Below are 20,091 nucleotides of genomic sequence, written 5' to 3'. Positions count from 1 at the left end.
GGGCAGGTGTAGTTGGGCTAATATTGAGCACATCACAATCACCTGGATCAGGACTTGGAAACAGCTCTTTGGAGGAGTCAGTAAAAAATAGAGAGTCAGTATTGACAGAGTGATGAAATTTGGAAAGAGAAGAGAACATAGTATTGTCCCAACAGGTAACATGACGAGAGATGCATAACTTATTAGAAAACAGGATCCCAACAATGATACCTTTTATGTTCAATGCCATAACCAAGAAAACAACATAGACGAGCACGGGGTTCTAATTTGGTAGGTTCATGAGGTTGTAAAAGAACAAAAGAAACACATCCAAAAGGTTTAAGGATGGAATAGTCAGGAGGTTATCCAACCAACTTTTCAAAATGAGATAAATTATGAAGAACCAAGGTAGGAAGACGGTTAATAATATAAACAGCATGAAGAGTTGCTTCTCCCCAAAATTTTTCTGGACATGAGACAGAAAAAAGAAGAGTACGTACAGAATCAAGAATACGGCGATGCTTGCGTTCGGCTTGCCCATTCTGTTGAGAGGTGTGAGGACAAGAATGTTGAACAACGGTGCCTTGTTGACTAAGAAACTGAAGTAAAGAAGAATCTCGATATTCCATGGCATTATCCATTCGGAGAATTTTAATGTCACAAGAGAACTGAGTTTTAATCATTTTTGCAAATGTAATGTAAATTTGTAATAACTCATGTCGATGTTTCAAAAAATATATCCAAGTAAACCGAGAATAATCATCAATAAATATCACAAAATAACGAAAACCATTTATTGAAGAAATAGGAGAAGGACCCCAAATATCAGAATGAATTAAATCAAAATGAGTGTCTGAAGTAGTATTAGTATGAGAAAAAGATAATGCAGGTTGTTTTACAAGCTGACAATTTAAATAATTAAATGACTCAAACTTAGTAGATCCTAATAATCCACGAGAAATTAAATGTTGAATTTTACTGGCAGAAGCATGACCAAGACGAAGATGCCATTGGTGAATGGAGGAATTATGGATTGTAGCTGCAGACACAAATCCCTGAGGAAAATGTAAAGATGCAAGCTCAAATAATCGACCCACTCTGCGACCCTCCCCAAGAATCTGTCCCGTTTGTGGATCCTGTACTTGGACACCATGGAGAGAAAAAATAACATTTAGTAATTTTTCACATAACTGACCAACAGAAATAAGATTTAGTGCCAAATTAGGGATATAATAGGTGTCAGGGAGATGAAGATTTGAGGTAGACACATGACCAGTATGTGTGATGTTCATTTTAGTACCATTTGCAATATGGATTGGTGGTAAGGAAGATACAGGTTTTGCAAAAGACAAGAATTTAAGATTAGTGGTCATATGATTATAACATGCAGAGTCAAAAAGTTAATAAGAATTATCCGGAGTGGCAGACATGACAGCAGGAGAATTAGAAGAGATAACCTGTTTGAATAGTGGCTCAAGATCACTCATGGTGATGGCAGTAGAACCCTCAGTAGCAGTAACAACAGTGACAGAGGAAGATCCAGGCTTTGAGACATTCTTGAATTTAGAATGCCTTCCTTTTGGTCTTGGAGGGCGTGTGGGACCCCATAAACTAGAAATAAAAGCTTTACGGCTCTGATACCATGATAGAAGAAAGAATACAAGTAATGAAAAAAGATAATTGTGTATTTATCTGTGTCTTATTTACATAGATATTACATCTATTTATACATGAGAATATGAGCTAATTTAGATAAGAATAATAATTGCTGTAATTATGCTACACAAATCTCCTATAATCATATTAATTGCTGTAATTATGCTAACAAATATATATATATATATATATATATATATATATATATATATATATATATATATATATATATATATTAAAATATTTTAAAGAATTTTATATCATTTATAAATTTGGGATTTTAAATATTTTTAGATCATTACATGTTTTCATGTTATTAAATTAATTTTTAGTCCCTCGTTTATAAAATCTACTTGTAAAAACAGAAAAAAAAGGAAGAACACGTGTCTGTCTAAATTTCTAATTGTCCAAACGAAATATAAATGTGGGAAAATAAATATTCATGACTTTCTTTTGATGGAGAATTGATTATTTTTGGAACTAATTAATTTTATAATTTTAAATAATAAAAACTATTTTTTATATTTTAATATTTAAATATTTAAAAATTAAAAAAATAACTAAATATCTATCTTTATTTTCAGATTTTTTTTTTCTAACATATCATGAATCTCTAACTCCTTCACACACACCTTCTAAAAAATTAAAGTATTTCTATTTCCTTATCGCGTAGCTTTAGCTTCTGCAAGTTCAAGCGCTCTTTTTTTTATTATTTTTTTATCTGCAACTCCATTGCATTAAAAGCCTAAATAACAATATATATCATACAAGCTTATGGTCTAAAATAGCAAAATACATTATATAAGGCCTTAGAAGTAAAAGCCCAAGTCAAAGCAGGATCTCCCAAAATGCCCAGAAACAACCAGCTAACCCTATCTATGAAAATATAAGAGTATTTAATACAAGATCCTCAACTATGCCACACGTCTCCATTGGAAATTATCTAGAAAAAAGTCGCCTAAGCTAGAGAGGGAAGTTTCTTATGTCTAATCCTTTCTATCTTGAGCAGGACCTCTGAGGACACAAAGAAATCCGTTGACACCTATTAGATCCAAAGCCACCGGTTGACAAACTAGGCATAAATTAATCTTTAACAGGAGAGAAAATATGACAGAGACCATAACATTCTAGCTATGGGAAAACTAGCAAGGAATTTCTAAACTGCTAGCTCTAAATCCTCACAATTGTCGTCCTTTGAATCCCTCTCTCGTTGACTACCTGCACTTTTCATTATAATAGAGCTCAATCGGCATCCAAAAGAAACAAAGCCATGGAGATCAATGTTTCTTCCAAAACTAACAGAGCCATACACAGGACAAACGCAAATTCCTCATTGTTACTCTCTTTATTGCAAAACTAAAACAAGCATAAAAAACTTTGTACAGCCTCACTCAGAGATGAGGAAAGCCCATATCTTGGGAAGGAGAAGGAAACCTTCCCCTACCCCGGAGGGCATTGTTCGGCTTTGGACAACCAAGAAAAGAAAAACTGAAAACTTTAAAACAAGCTAAACTTTCAAAGAAAATTCTCTCTTTAAATACGTTAGAGAGAGAATAGTTTGATTTTCTTCAAGTTTCTGCAAGTTCAAGTTCTCAAGTAAATGAAAAGCTATCTTTGAATATTTCACTAAAAAAAAAAATCAAATAGATTCAATTTATTAACTCCCACCAGTAGCTAGTATAATACAATTTATGACCTGTTTAGTTTAATTATTTGATACAGTTGATAACTGTTATCTGATAATTATTAGCTAATGATAGTTAATTTGTGTTAAATATTTAATAAATTATATTTAATTATTATTGTCGATATGTAAAATGATTAATAATAGTATATAATATAATTTATTTTATTATTAAAATAAATATAAAAGTATAAATTTATTATATTATATTATATTATTTTATTAGTAAATTAAATATATAATTATTAATTTAATATATTACATCATTTATTATATTATTAAAATAAATATATAATTATTAATTTATTATATTACATCATTTATTTTAATATTAAAATAAGAAAATAAATAAATTTTTTAAAAAATAATTAAATAACTTTAAAAATATAGTTATAAAATAATAAAGTAATTATTATTGTTGATAAATAAAAAATTTATAATTAATTTTAAGTTTTTAAATATAAAAAATGTATTTTATATAATAAATAAAAACATATTTTTTATAATAAATAAGTATTTTATATTTTATATTATTAATAAAAAATATTTTTATAAAATTATAATGCGTTAATTAAAATGTTAATATTACAAATTAAAAAAGATAAAAACATATATAATATTAATTTTTAAATGACAATAAAAAAATATAATATAAATAAAAAAAAAAAATAAATCAGCTCTAAAAGCATAGCTAATACAAGAGTATCGTATTTATTATCTATAGTGAACTAAACACCTCATTAAGTAAAGATAATAAGAATGCAATTAGTCATAAACTGAAATAATTGCAAGTCAAATTATTATGAAATAATTAATCAAATTGAATTTAAGTAGGATTTGAATTGGATCAAATTAAATTCAACTTTTTTTATTTAATTTAATTTATTGATTAACGTCTATATTATTTGGACTTTATATGGATAACTTATACGATTTGCCCCTTCCCCCTCAACATTTATTGTAACTCCTCTCTCTCTCTTTTCTTTGGCGACATCACCAATGAGACCCTCACCTTCCTTTGCTCACACTAGCGATCACAAGGACACCAACATTAGCCGCAGACGTCGATGGGAATTGCAAAAATCACGACACAGAAATGAGACCATAAGAGTTCACCTCATCAATCCGTTCGCCACAAGTATCTAAATAACCAAGACCTACTCTGTTCATTAGCGCTCCTCCAGACGAGTTTGCAGCTACCGGTAGGATCAAATAGAGCTCTTTGTCTTATACTAATTGATATAGCTAATAAATCTAAATTGATTAAAATTAAATTTGATTTTAACTAGTTTCTCGTTCTAATGATAGGTATGAGATTATTTAGTAGTGAATAGTAATTCAAGTTTAATTGTCACGTGTTAGACTCGTAATATAAATAGATGTGATAATTAATAATTTTTTTATATTAATAGTGTTAAAAAATAATTATTTTATATTAATGTATTTTTAATTTAAGCTAATAAAATAAATAAAATTAATATATTTTATATTAATGTAATATATTTAGTATATACATTAGAAGAAGAATATATAAAATTAAGTTATAATTTAAATAGTAATTTAAGTTTAATTTTTTTATAATAGCAATTACAAATTGAAATTAAACCGACCAAAATCAAAGCACTAACTCTTTATTTAGAATTTAGAATCTTACAAGAATTGATTTTTTTTGTTAATTCTTAAATTTAAAATGATTTTTTTATTTAAAATTTGTTATTTTTAAAAAATAAAAATAAAATATAATTATGTGAAAATTTAGTTGAATTTTTTTTATAAATGATTTATTTTAAATGAAGATTATATAAATCGAATTGAAATTTTATAATTTTATAAATAATTTTAATATTATTAAACTAAAGTTAATTGTTTTTAAGTGTAAAATTTTATTGCGTGACTGAGGTATCAATGCATCGATGTTAAAGTGAAAATTGGCACATTTAGACAGCCTTATGATATGCATAACATTACTCCAAAAGCAGCCTGCATGCTTTTATTATTTCAGAATAAATAAAAATTTGTTCCGTTATTTTCAAAAATAACTAAATCTCTTCCGATAAAAGTTGTATGCCAAAAAAATAATTAAAACGATTTTTGTATTTCAAATAGCCGGCTTGGTGCAACTGTTATATAGTAGATGAAGATTTTGCGTTCACATAGAAAAAGGAAAACATATTTCAGCCTTATCCTGCTTTGCTTCCGTTGCCATGTATTTATAGGCACAAATATATTTATGTTGAGTTATTTTATTTTTAATTTATTTAATTTAGTTTATTTTTTAAAAATTTACTTTTTTAATTTACTAAAACATAAACTAATTAAAATCATTTAAATTAGTTAAATTTATGAATTTTATTTATTATATATTTAATATTTTTTAATTTTATAAAATTTATGAAATATTATGTCAATTTTAATAAAAAAATATGAATATTAAAAAATTTAATAAACAAAATCAGACTAAAAAATAGAATAAAATTTTAAAAAAATTAATTTAATTCGGTAAAATTATTTTTTGTTTTGATTTTTAATTTAAAGCTCGAATCTATATATGTTGTCTAATTATTAAATAATTGAAAATATTAAAAAATAATATTCTCTCTTTTATAAAAAAATAAATTTTTTTTATAATATAAAAATAGATCTCATATAATTAAGAGAAATAATATATATACTGAGTAATTTAATTTTATGAAATTATTTTTTATTTTGATTTTTAGTATAAAGCTCGAATCTCTATACGCTGGCTAATTATTATATGCTCCAAAAATATTAAAAAGTAATTTTTTTAATAAAATATAATTTTTTTTATAATATAAAAAATAAAAAAATAATATATGTATGCGGATTACATCAAGTACCCTAACATCTAACATGATGCCCATGCATCCAGGCAAAATAAGGACCGGAGCAGTTGAAAGATTACCGTTGGAGGATCCATACCCACGCGCCCCACATACAAGCATCGCTCCACTCTCCTTCCCATCACCTCGTCCATCTGTAACCTGCGTTTTTCAACCCAGACAAGACATGCTCCCCGAACAGTCATTAGATAGGGTTATGAAAGATCACTGCGGCCGCATCGCAGACTCCTTCAACCACTTATACCAACCACAATGTCGGCGGCAATGCCGACTGGTTATTCAATTCCACCACCACCTCCTTCACCGCTAACTATTCCTCTTGAGCCGCTACCCAGACCTTCAATATAGGAGACTTCGTTAGTATGCTTCATTTTTAAAAAAGAATATATTGTAATCCTAGTTTTCAATACGAGTCTAAAATTTTTCCTTTTTTTTATTGTGATCTGTGTAGTGTAGTTTTCAACACGAATTTGAATCAGAGGTGATCCAGGCCTAAAATGAGAGCAAGTTTAGGAGTTGCACAATGGACGATGCATTGGATGATACACGATCCAGTACGAAGGTGGCAGCACGATATTTGGTGAAGCGTTGAGGATGGTACTGTTGTGCACAGCATTGCGTACTGATGTGCACAGCATTGGGGTTAAGGATGGTACTAATGTGCACAACATTGCGTGCGCCTTTCTCCTTGCTGTTGCTGGCGTTGCTCTGTTTTAGAGTCGCAGGCGGTATAGAATGTGCAATGCGGTCCTTTTGAAGTTGCTCAGTGTTGTTTGGTGATTCGGATGGATGTGTCGGCAAGTAGGAGATCGTTTGGACGTGTTAGGCGTCCACGGTCCAAGGATAATCATATTCCAGTACGCATTGCAGATTCTTTTTGTAATGGACTCCTGTCAGTGTTTTATTCCTGAAAAATGAAAGATGTTTTATTTTTATTTTTAATGTGCTTTCTGGATGATAATGTACTAAATTGATATCAATATTGTAAGTGACAATTTCACAAATGTGGTTTTAGACAATTTTAATTAAGTTGAGTTAAATTTTTCATTTAAATTTTAATTTCAATAAAAAAAACCTTAAGCCTTAAGGCAATGCTTGTAACGTGCAGGATAAGAACTAGAAAAGCGACTTTGTATTGCAATATCCAAATCGATAAGGGAAACAGCTAGAATCTTAACAGGAGCAGGAACTCTAAGTCGCCCAGACAGAACAAAATGGGAAATTAACGGAACACACTATGAAAAGGAAAATATATGCATAAAGGAAAGAGTTACATTTTTAATATTGCACCATGTTTCAAAAAAATTAACTTAAATTATCAAAATTAAAATGTTTGAATTAACATGCAAATTAGTATAATAAGTGTAAATTTTTATTAAAATCACATTTTATTGATTTTTATAATAAAAATATTTTGAAATTTAAAGATTGGTAGCTATGGGCTGGTAGCCGTGCGTGGAAGTCACAGGCTGTGGTTCGTTGGTTGGCTAATATTTTGGAAAAAGACACGTCATGAACGGAGAATTACTGTTGCTGCCGACGTTGAATTAATAGCAATTGGATTGAAACCTAAAATCAGTGCAAATAAGACAAGGTGATATAAAATTTAATGACACAGCTTTATATCCATGGTCCCCTAAGTTTAATTAAGAAAATTAATTGTAGTCTGTTATATAATATAAAGTTAAATTAATGAGTTTTAATTTAATAATATTTTTAATATTTTTAATGTGATTTTCAATTTCTGTTAAAATCAACCATAAAATAGATATAAAAAAATATAACATTTCTTGCAAGTTGTAACGTGTAAATTATGAACACAAAAAACGATGTATTGCAATATCCAAATGGAGAATGGAAACAGCTAGAATATGAACAGAAGCAGGAACTCGAAGTAGCCCAAACAGAGTCAAATGAGAAAAATAACGGAACATACAATGAAATTAGACACGGACAGAAGAGTGCAATTAAAAACAAAACATTGAATTGAATGCAGAGAGAGTAGTAGATCTCCTACCTTCCTCTCCTCTCCTCTGGCCTACGCGACCCCTTGTTTCTATGCTTTTTCGTTTTTCTTTCCAATCTTGCACACCACCACAAATGTTCGATGGAGACTTTTAGAGCGAGAAAAGCGATTCTTTCTTTTTAGAGAGAGAAACTCTAGATTTTTAATTCCTAGTCTTTTGTGCACAGCGTAAAGCATTTACTCATACCTTCGTTTCCCCCTCTCTTAAGACTGATCCCTAATTATTAATTTCCTCATCTCTCTCTCCTTCTACACATTCTTCTATTTCACTGTAAGAGTTGTCTCTCTATTTTTTTGACTTTTCTTTGATGGGAATTTTGGTTTTTCTCTTTGATGGATTGATTTTCTCTTTTTCTCAGGAGAATTCTGTCTTATTTTCCTTGGGAAAATGGGACTGATTTCTGGGATCTTTCTGGGGATAATCTTTGGGATCGCGGTGATGGCGGGTTGGAAGCACATGATGAGGTATAGAAGCACCAAGCGAGTTGCCAAGGTGCGCTATTTTTGTGATTGTAGTTGTTTCAAATTCCTTTTTTTTCCCTGGCTGAATTTATCTAATGAGTCAGAACTTATCTCAAGAGTTTGTAGACTGCTCTTATCGCGTTGCTTGTGAATTGCCTTCAATTTGATTAGTATTGCCTTCATTCAGCATTATAATTTGGACATTTGTGTTATCCGAGTTTCAACATAGTAGTTAGAACTAATCTAGAATCCTATTTCTGGGCAAAAGGACTATTTTGGCTCTTAGGGTTATGCCAAATAATCATAATGGTCCAATTAAACCCTTCAACTCTAAAACCAAAAAATATATCAAATAAGATTTTAAAACTAGATCAAATAAGCCTTTACCTCATCAGCAATCTTACGTACATGGTTTGCAACATTCTGTAGATATCTGCTGTGATGCAAATTGATAAGTTATTCTTTACCAAATGATTCAAAAAGCTTATGAAAAGTTTCTGAATCATTCAGCAAATAATAATTATCAATTTGCTCAAGATAAGATGTTACAAAACAGATACGCAAGATTGCTTATGAGAGTTTTTTTTGGTCTATTTTTAAAAGATAAAGGGCTTATTTGTCCCCAAAGTAGTAAAAAGGTTTATTTGATCTATTTTTAAAGTTTGAAAGACTTGTTTGATTTTTTTAAATTTTGAAGGGTTTGTTTTGATCCTAAAACACTTTAAGGACTTATATGATTATTAGCCCATACTTTAGGCCTTTTGTCTATTTTTTATGTTCAATTGTTTGGTATATCCGGGAGTGTAAGATATCCAAAATTGAATTTTGTTGGATTCAAAGTGTCCGCAAGTTGCTCAGTTAAGGCTTTTAATAGTTTGTTATAAGAGTTGGTCAGCTAATTGGCTAGCTCAACTCCTTCTTAAGAATTCAGTATTAGGGGGCTTAGAATTTTCATGACTATAATGTCTTTGTTTTGACTTGATATCTGGTGACTGTTTTCTCATATTTTTGAGTCACAAGATCACCAGCTTAAGTATACAATATCTTGAAGCTGTAGTGCGAACTTGCCTTATCTGGGGTTCTTACTTCCACATAACTATGTAATTTTATGGTGACTTGAAGCTCTCTTTTGATGATGAAGATTTCAGATAAGAAGGCTTCTACATTAGAAGGGATTTTTTACAAATTGATAGAGGGGTATTTTAGTAGGAGTGTAATATTTGTGCGAACCGAAGGGCTTTTTCCTATACACCGAAAATATTGCCAAAAAATTAAGAGTACTTCTATTTTTATAACTTGCAAGCCTTGGAAGCACATTTAGTTATTAAATTAGAGTACAAGGTAATAAATATGTATTGACTCATGTTCATCATATCCTACAGCTGGGTTATGCTTATTTTCTGATGAATTGTGTTCATACTTCATAGAAATGTTGATTAGTATCAGATTCATGCTCTGATATTTGTGGTTTTTCAGCCCTATTCTTTGAAATTGCCTTTTCTTACATATATGAACTATTGAAATTTTTTTCGACTTTTTGAATACCTATTATTCACTGTATCAGTTTTCCTCTGCAGGCAGTTGATATAAAACTTCTTGGGTCCCTAAACAGGGATGATTTGAAGAAAATATGTGGTGATAATTTTCCTGAATGGATATCATTTCCTGCCTTTGAGCAGGTCTGCCTTTTACTTTTATGATGTTTAAGTTATTAAGCACATTACAGAAATCCTTAGCTTTCCTTTGTATGCTGGCATGTGGGTCTTTGGTTTCCCAGACTAATGTAAATGTTCATGTTACTTAAAACATGAGCTTTAGAATTTTTTATAATAAACAATGAGTTGTGATCCTTGCAATATAAAACACGATGGTTTTATTGGTTCTTTTTCTTGTTTTTCAGAAAGTTACAGCATAGTTGGCTGTAAAACTTCTAAGTTTCTTAATATGCACCTTCTATATGTTGAGATTTAGATTTTAACAATACCTAGCATTTTATTTTATCTAATGTCTATCAACTCATCAGTTTGCTTTACCAAATTGTCCTCGACAGTTAGATATAAGTTTATATATAATGTATTATTTTTGAAACTGGTAATTTGTTTTATGAATTCTGAAGATGTTATGCTCTATGTCAGAAAAGCAACTTTTTATGTGATTGGATCTGGCTTGCCATTTTCTTTGTCATGTTCATGGTCTAATTTATCATGTTATACCTTGTTGCATTTTGCTAGGTGAAATGGCTGAACAAGCAATTGAGCAAATTATGGCCATTCATTGCAGACGTAAGCTTTTGCTTTTCTTATCACTTACTTTAGTATACAATTAGATGTGAATAGGCAAAATTTTGTGAGATAACTTTGTTGCTGGTAGGATTCTTTGTTTTTTTCCAAGATAAAGGTAGATATTTGTTACATATTATAGGAAGAGGAGAAGAAATGTTAGAGGTGTTGGGAATTAATTGTAATTGAAGACTATTAGTTGAAATTGGAGGGAAATAACTGATTGTAGTTTTGGAGGGAAAAATAACAGAACTGTTATGCTGTTATGGAAGCAGTTACTAGTGACTGCTTATAAAGGGAGAAATGCTTGTATTGAGGATTCATTCAAGAGAATCAATAAAGAATGCTCTTTTTCTCTCTTAACTCTTTTCCTCTCTCTTTTCTCTTTCTCTTCTCATCCCATATTTTGATTTCTTCTCTCATCCCAAACTCTCTTTCCTCTCTAAACTCTCTCAATTTTGAGGGATAGCTGCTGTAACTTTACAATTTGGTATCAGAGCCAAATTCCGGGGTGGGCATTACTGGATTTCTGATTCTTGGGTGTCGCAAGGATGACTTGATCAGGAGCAATTGCTCAAGATTCAACCAGGATCACTGAATTGGAAGATCAAGTTAGGGTTTTGCAAGAGGAAACAAGGAAGAAGCATGAGGAATTGTCGCAGCAAATGGCTATGGTTCTGTAAGAGTTAAGGGCCATGAGGAAAGACAATTCTGCTGAGAAAAACAAGGAAAAGAAAAACAAGGAAAACAATCAAGAAGAGTCCACGGGATCTCTTGGTGGAAAGGGCATTCTTGGAGGAGCTCCAAAGCAGAATTTGAATGGTAGTGAAGGTGACACATCAGAAGGTATGTCCAAGATTTTACCCAAAGTTAAGTTGATTACTTTTGAGGGGAAGGAACCTAAGGCTTGGGTAAGGAAGTATATCAAATACTTTGAAGTGTATGGGTTTCTAGTGATCAAAGAATGGCGTTGGCTAGTTTATTTTTGGTGGATAGGGCAAATGCATGGTATCATAACTGGATTAGGAGTGATGGGGAACATTCTTGGAAAAATTTTGAAAGGGATTTGTGTGCAAGATTTGGTGAAGAGGGTCTTGAGGATGTAGTGGAAGAAATGATGAAGTTAAGGCAAGAAAATAGTGTGGAGGAGTTTCAAGATAGGTTTGAAGATACCAAAATTAGATTGGAGAGGGTAATGCCTAATCTTGGAGAGGCATATTTCATTTCTATCTTCATTGGAGGATTGAAAGACGATATTAGGCCTGTGGTGAGAATGCACAAACCCTCTACAATGGCTCAAGCCTTTGAGATTGCTAAGTTTCAAGAGCAATTTATTAATTGCAGCAAGAAACTTAATTCCAACCCTAAACCCTATCAGTTAAGTTATAGATCTACTTCTTACAGTCATTTCTCTGCATACAAAGCAATTCCAACCACTGGCAATCCTTCTTATAGATCCAAGTCATCAAATTCTGAGGCAGTAACAAATCTGAAAGCACCCATCACCATACCAAAACCCACTCAAACAGCCAGCCAAGCTTCTATGAATCAGTCTATTAATAAGCCAAATATCAGTGTCAATGCCAATTCAAACACCATTAGACAACCAAGACCTTGTTTTAAATGTGCAGAAAAGTACTTCCCTGGACATGTTTGTAAGCAGAAAACCCTAATGTCTCTTCAAATGGAGGAGAATGGAGATGCTGCCTTTCAGTTGAATGGTGAAGAAAATGCTGAGGAGGAATTACCTGCACCACAAGATGAGATGACTATTTCAATCAATGCCATTGAAGGTGGTCGGGGAGTTTAGACAATAAGAGTAGTAGGGAAGCATTAAAACAGGGAGTCACTTATCTTGGTTGACAGTGGGAGTACCCACAGTTTCTTGAACATGAAAGTAGCAAAGGAACTGAAGCTTCCTTTGGTTAATGCCTCTGCAATCGTTGTCACAGTAGCTGATGGGAGGAAGGTAACTACTAGCAGTGTGTGTCCTGCTTTCACTTGGAAAATTAATCAATATTCCTTCAATTTTGATTTCATACTGTTAGAATTAGGCAGTTTTGATATGATTCTGGGGGTAGATTGGATGAGTACTTTCAATTCAATTCTCTTTGACTTTAAGAATTCCAAGATTAGCTTCCAACAAGCAGGGAAACAAGTAGTTTTGGAGGGTGTTACTAATGTGGAATCTCAGCCCAAATTGCTGAATTGTGTAGATGGGCAGCAGCTTATGCATAGGAATGGAGTAGATTTTCAAACTTCAATCTTTTGTGTACAGTTGCAGAGCAAAGAGGAAATCAGTGAGTCATTTTCTAACAATCTCAGTGCTTATTCAGTAGATCTAGAGTTATTATTGAGCAATTATGGGAGCATTTTTGGAGATTCTAAGGATTACCACCCTTTAGAAGCCACAATCATTCCAGCCCTTTGATTCCTCGAGCACAGCCTGTTAATGTTAGGCTTTACAGGTATCCACACTTCCAAAAAGTTGAGATAAAGAAGCTAGTGAATGAGATGTTGAAAAATGGAGTAATTCAACCAAGTACCAGCCCTTACGCTTTCCCCGTTTTGCTGTTCAAAAAGAAGGTTGGCACATGGAGATTCTGTATTGATTACAGAAGGCTCAATGACATTACAGTGAAGATAAATTTCCCATTCCCATTATAGATGATCTCTTGGATGAGCTACATAGTGCAAAATATTTCTCCAATATAGATTTAAAAGCTGGCTATCGTCAAGTCAAGCTTAACAAATGCCTCACCAACATTTTAGGCATTAATGAATCATATCTTCCAGCCACTCTTAAGGAAGTTTGTGTTGGTGTTGTTTGATGACATTCTTATATATGGTGCCACCTTGGAGAAACATTTGCAGCATTTGGAACAAGTGTTTAAGGTGTTACAGCAGCAACAATTATATGCTAAGCTTTCCAAGTGTTTTTTTGGCAAGCTTGAGATTACTTAGGCCACATCATTTCTGGCAAAGGGGTGGCCACTAATCCTGCCAAGATTCAGGCCATGGTGTCTTGGCCAACACCTAAGAATGTCAAAGAATTAAGAAGTTTTTTGAGATTGACAAGGTACTACAGGAAGTTCATTCATCATTATGGCCTCATCAGTAAGCCATTGATAGACTTGCTGAAGAAAGATGCATTTCAATGGTATGATAAGGCTCAGTCAACCTTTGAGCACTTAAGGGCAGTAATGTCTCAAGCTCCAGTTTTGGCCATGCCAAATTTTTCTAAGCCTTTCACCATTGAAATAAATGCTAGTGGGACAGGTATGGGGGCTGTTTTGCAACAAGAAGGACATCCCATAGCATACATTTCAAAGGCTTTTGGGCCTAGAACTCAGGCCTTATTAGTGTATGAAAGCGAGCTTCTAGCCATCACTTTTGCTGATACCAAATGGAGACATTACTTGGAGCAAGGGCCATTCTTTATTAAAACTGATCATGAGAGTATAAAACACCTTCTTGAGCAAAGATTGCATACTGATTTGCAATTAAAAGGTGTTGTTACATATTATAGGAAGAGGAGAAGAAATGTTAGAGGTGTTAGAAATTAGAGGTGTTTTCCGATCTCAATTGGATTACACCAAGGATCAGCCATAAGCCCTTACCTTTTTACATTAGTTTTAGATGAACTGACGAAACATATACAAGAGAGTATTCCTTGGTGCATGATGTTTGCGGATGATATTGTTTTGATAGATGAGACACGAGAAGGAGTCAATGGAAAGCTAGAACTTTGGAGAAGTACTCTAGAGTCAAAGGGTTTTAAGTTAAGTAGAACGAAGATAGAATACATGCATTGCAAGTTTAGTGAAGGCCAAACTGGTGATAGAGAAGGAGTTAGTTTGAATGGAGTGGTACTGTCCCAAAGTAATCACTTTAAATATCTAGGCTCAGTCCTTCAAGTAGATGGGGGATGTGAGGAGGATGTTAGTCATAGGATTAAAGCCGGATGGTTGAAGTGGAGACGTGCCACGGGAGTTTTATGTGACCGTAAGATTCCCAAGAAATTGAAAGGAAAATTTTACCGTACAGCCATACGACCGGCTATGTTATATGGTAGTGAGTGTTGGGCACTGAAAGAGTCGTATGCATCTAAGATAAGAGTTGCAGAGATGAGAATGTTAAGGTGGATGAGTGGCCATACTAGACTAGATAAAGTCTGTAATGAGAGTATTAGAGAAAAGGTAGGAGTGGTGCCAATTGAAGATAAGTTGAGAGAAGGGAGATTGAGGTGGTTTGGTCATGTGAAGCGTAGACATACGGAGGCTCCAGTTAGACAAGTAGAGCACATTAGGTTAGATGATAGAAAGAAAAAAAGGGGTAGACCTAAATTGACTTGGAGGAGAGTAGTACAATATGACCTAGAAGCATTACATATTTCTGAGGATTTAACCCAAAATCGTTCAGAGTGAAGAAAGCGAATCCATATAGCCGACCCCAAATTTTTGGGATAAAGGCTTAGTTGAGTTGAGTTGAAAACTGTTAGTTGAAATTGGAGGGAAATAACTGATTGTAGTTTTGGAGGGAAAAATAACATAACTGTTATGCTGTTACGGAAGCAGTTACTGATGACTGCTTATAAAGGGAGAAATGCTTGTATTGAGGATTCATTCAAGAGAATTGATAAAGAATGCTCTCTTTCTCTCTAACTCTTTTCCTCTCTCTTTTCTCTTTCTCTTTCTCTTCTCATCCCATATTCTGATTTCTTCTCTCATCCCCAACTCTCTTTCCTCTCTAAACTCTCTCAATTTCGAGAGATAGCTACTGTAACTTTACAATATTGTTCATATTCAAACAAAAGTTTAGCCATTGCTTTTCTTATCACTTACTTTAGTATACAATTAGATGTGAATAGGCAAAATTTTGTGAGATAACTTTGTTGCTGGTAGGATTGTTTGTTTTTGTCCAACATAAAGGTAGATATTGTTCATATTCAAACAAAAGTTTAGCCATTATTAAATTCCATATTTTTTTCTGTCTCTTGAAATAAAGCTTATTGGCAAAGGAAGATGATGACAGGGAGGATAGGGGTAGTGGATGATTTTTTTTGTAGGTTTTTTTTTTTTTGGTAGATGAGTGTAGGTTAAAGATTTCAAAAAACTTTACTGGGTCTATAAAGCAAGTTTTATTTTCCTAAATATTAAGTCAAGATTGTTGGATGTGTTTGTAATTTGTATACAGGCAGCTACAATGGTGGTTAAGGAATCTGTTGAACCATTATTGGAAGACTATCGACCACCAGGGATTACATCATTAAAGTTTAACAAATTTTCTCTTGGAACTGTGCCACCCAAGATTGAAGGTGCGAATAAATAGATAGTCCTTCACTCAGATATTTTTTTATACTGCTCCTTCTTTTCTTTATTGCTGTGGTGTTATGTCTTTCAGATATCTGGTAATTAATTCGGCAATACTTTTCTTGATTTTGATGGCATTCAATAGTTGTGTAATGCCATAGAAAATAAGTAGGGGAAAATCATCCTCATACACATGCATGCACATGTTCAAACACAAGGAAAGTGAATGCATGTTCAGAAGGATATTGTTATTTATTAGTCACACTTGTTACATTGGCATTGAGGTGCATTTCTCATTTCTTTGTATATATATTTGTGCTTAATTACTTAGTTAATGCAGGTATTCGTGTTCAGAGTCTTAAGAAGGGTCAAATAACTATGGATATTGATTTCCGATGGGGCGGTGATCCTAGTATCATTTTAGGTGTTGAAGCTGCACTTGTTGCTTCTATACCCATTCAGGTTTGTACATGAATGACTTTGAAAAAAATATGTTTATTTTGCTTAATTCACTTGAATCTTTCATGAGAATATTTATCTCAATGTTCCCATGGTGCATTGTGATACAGTTGAAAGACCTTGAAGTTTATACTGTTATTCGGGTTATCTTCCAACTTGCTGAGGAGATACCATGTATTTCTGCTGTTGTTGTGGCTCTACTTTCTGAGGTATATCTTGAAAAGTCTCTTGGTGCTTTCCAAAACTCTATTTTATATCTAATATGCTTAATAGTTTTGCTGTATGGGTGTTGAACTTGATGTTTTCATTCAATTTTGCGCAATACACATGATCTCTCTCTCTCTCTCTGCTCAATCTAATATCTATAGTCTACTAGGCCTTGAGCCGCATGATAAGGGATTCCTCTCATTTGATAAAACTGTCTCATGTCATCCCAGTGGGATTTAAATCTAAGACTTCCTGTTTGGATATCCAAGTTCAAATTGTTAGGGTCTCCCTTTGAAATGATATCTATTGATGAGAAATGTGTTTATGCAATATGGTTGAAGTTAGATTGCTAGGGTCTGCCATATTGTTGTTGTATAGAAGTTGAGGATTTTGTAGAAGCAGAGACAGATGGGAGAAATTAAGGTCTCATTCTGTTTGCATTGATTTTTTGTGATGCTTAGTTTCCTTATTGTATTCCTATGACATGAAAGATTTCAGCTTTCTTTTTTTCTTCATTTACAACAATTATGCAAACAAGTGTTTTTCTTAGTGGACCTTTGAGGTTCTCTCAGCATACAACACAAATCTGCAAAGCCATAGACAGCTAGAGACACATCCAAATTAGTAGGGAGTTGCTGTTGTTGATACTTCCTATGCAAATGTGATTATTGTTTGCTTTCTCAATTTTGCTTTGACCTAAGTGGTCATGGATGAATTGGATAATTGGAAACAAAATAGAAGGCTTCTCTTTCATTTCAAGTTTTTATAATGTCTCGAGTTACTTTTTGTATCATTTGATTATACTTATACATCTTTGAGTTGGAGAAAAAGTTGAGTACACTATGAGTTGGATGAGACATATATTAAATGATTGTACACATTGTTACCAGTTACAATTGTTTTTGAAATGATCAATTATTGATGCATGAATCAGCCAAAGCCTAAAATTGATTACGTTTTGAAAGCTGTTGGTGGAAGCTTAACAGCCATTCCTGGACTATCAGATATGATTGATGTGAGTTTTCTTTTTAGCATCTGAGCAGTTCCTTTTCCCTTTATGTTTCCTTATTGATTTGGGTTTCTTATCATTGTGTTGTTTACCAAAATTTTGTAGGACACTGTGCATTCAATTGTCACAGATATGCTTCAATGGCCTCACAGGATTGTTGTTCCAATTGGTGGTGTACCTGTTGATACAAGGTTATAATGAACCTTATGATTTTTGTGCTCAGTTTCAGAAATTATTACATTCTATTACAATTTACTACTGCCCAAATTCTTCATTATGTTCACTTATATTTCATATGTATTGGTCACTTCGTAATTCAGCATGCTCATGCTCAAAAGGTTCTTGTAGTTCTAACTTGATGCTAATTGGCAGAAAATGCTGCCACTTTGATATACTGGATATGTTACATATAAAAGAGTTTTGTAGTACCAGGTTTATACTACCAGTTGAATGTCTGATTCCATCACATAAATGTTAAACTTTTTTTCCCTTTTTGGGTGGATGGGGGGTGGGGGATTTTATGCAGTGAATTGGAGCTTAAACCACAAGGAAAGCTTACAGTGACTGTAGTGAAAGCAAATGAGTTGAAGAACATGGAAATGATTGGAAAATCTGATCCCTACGTAGTTTTATATATTCGGCCGGTATTCAAGGTTAAATCAAATGTTGTTGAGAACAACCTCAATCCTGTTTGGGATAAAACATTCGAGTTGATTGCTGAAGACAAGGAGACTCAGTCACTTATTCTTGAGGTTTTTAATTTGCTTATACTCTTTCATCCTTTTCTGCTCCTTCTATGCTATTTTGCCTAACTATGATGCTTGTGTACATGCTAGTGGATGCTTTTTTTATCTTTATTTCGTGTACATGATGACAAAACTCCACCTCAAGGATCCATTTGTTTCATGGAAAAGGAGATAGATTGTTTATGATTTTATGTAATTGATGTTTTAGTAAAGAGTATGGTAGAGTGATTACCCATATGCAAACAATGTGATGAAACTCTTCCAACAGGTTTTTGATAAGGATATTGGGCAAGACAAGAGATTGGGAATAACAAAAGTGCCTTTAATTGAGCTGGAAGCAGAAACTTCGAAAGAAATGGAGTTAAGACTGCTACCATCTCTTGACATGTTGAAGATCAAGGATAAGAAGGATAGAGGAACTCTTACAATTAAGGTAAACATATAAACAATCATATTTTGTTGTTTTTGCGCTCAATACACTCTGCTTCGACTATTACAGTTATTCGTGAGAAAATCTAACACTATGAATTTCCATGTAAATTTTTCCATTGTTTTCTGTCACATCATCATCCATAGGATATTAGTACATTGGTTCTCTCTCTCTCTCTCCCCCCTCCCACGGCTGTGTGTTGGGGTTACATACTTAGATTGGACTTGCAGGTTTTGTACCATGAATTTAACAAAGAGGAGCAATTGATTGCTTTGGAAGAAGAGAAGAGGATCCTAGAAGCAAGAAAGAAGCTAAAAGAAGCAGGAGTTATAGGGAGCACAATGGATGCACTTGATGGAGCTGTGTCACTGGTGGGTTCAGGTGTTGGAATGGTGGGTACTGGTATTGGTGCTGGAGTTGGGCTCGTGGGAACTGGGGTTGGAGCTGGAGTTGGCATCGTGGGCAGCGGCATTGGAGCTGGAGTTGGCATTGTGGGCAGCGGCATTGGAGCTGTTGGCAGTGGCCTAAGTAAAGCTGGAAAGTTCATGGGCAGGTCACTCACTGGGCAATCCAGCAAGAGAAGTGGCTCCACAACTCCAGTCAATAGCGTGCAAGAAAATGGTGGGGCGAAGCCTCTGTAGTGCAACTGCAGGATACTGTGTGAATTAGGCCTTGGCTTGCATTCCCATGACTAAAGGGTGAGAGTACTTATTTTGCACGCTCGTGTCATCGTGTTTTCTCCATTATTGTTCTTTATGTTAATCAGCGCAGTTATTGTTTATTCTCCATACTTGGTTCCAACTGTATCTTCGTGGTCCAATTTATGTTCTACCATACGCGAGTTCATAGCAGACTTATACATGTGTACAAATAACGTGATTCTCCTTTCATTGTGGGTACCTGTCTGATAGATGATTATTGAATCTTTTGTAATATTTTTTCTCCCATTTCCTAAAGAACTAACCTGGGAAGAACTAACTT

At 33.3% G+C, this 20,091-nt stretch overlaps 1 protein-coding gene across 2 annotated transcripts; it reads left to right on the top strand.

Annotated features, from left to right (window-relative positions):
• Window positions 1-7,976: 7,976 nt before the first annotated feature.
• LOC110669067 (calcium-dependent lipid-binding protein) lies at window positions 7,977-20,045 on the top strand. 2 transcript variants are annotated; one of them, XM_058142499.1, is made up of 12 exons: window positions 7,977-8,477; window positions 8,566-8,699; window positions 10,246-10,347; window positions 10,900-10,950; window positions 16,144-16,264; window positions 16,600-16,721; window positions 16,829-16,927; window positions 17,860-17,940; window positions 18,040-18,125; window positions 18,461-18,686; window positions 18,949-19,113; window positions 19,257-20,045. In XM_058142499.1, the coding sequence occupies exons 2-12, from the start codon at window positions 8,595-8,597 to the stop codon at window positions 19,749-19,751; spliced, it is 1,653 nt and encodes a 550-aa protein (XP_057998482.1). In that variant the 5' UTR covers window positions 7,977-8,477; window positions 8,566-8,594; the 3' UTR covers window positions 19,752-20,045. The 2 variants fall into 2 exon arrangements, with proteins under 2 accessions (XP_057998482.1, XP_057998485.1); XM_058142502.1 differs by having other exon boundaries at window positions 7,982-8,477; window positions 19,341-20,045.
• The last annotated feature ends 46 nt before the right edge of the window (window positions 20,046-20,091 follow it).

Source organism: Hevea brasiliensis, chromosome 2 (assembly GCF_030052815.1).
Source record: "Hevea brasiliensis isolate MT/VB/25A 57/8 chromosome 2, ASM3005281v1, whole genome shotgun sequence".
NCBI lineage: Eukaryota > Viridiplantae > Streptophyta > Magnoliopsida > Malpighiales > Euphorbiaceae > Hevea > Hevea brasiliensis.
This window is presented reverse-complemented; position numbering and strand designations above follow the sequence as displayed.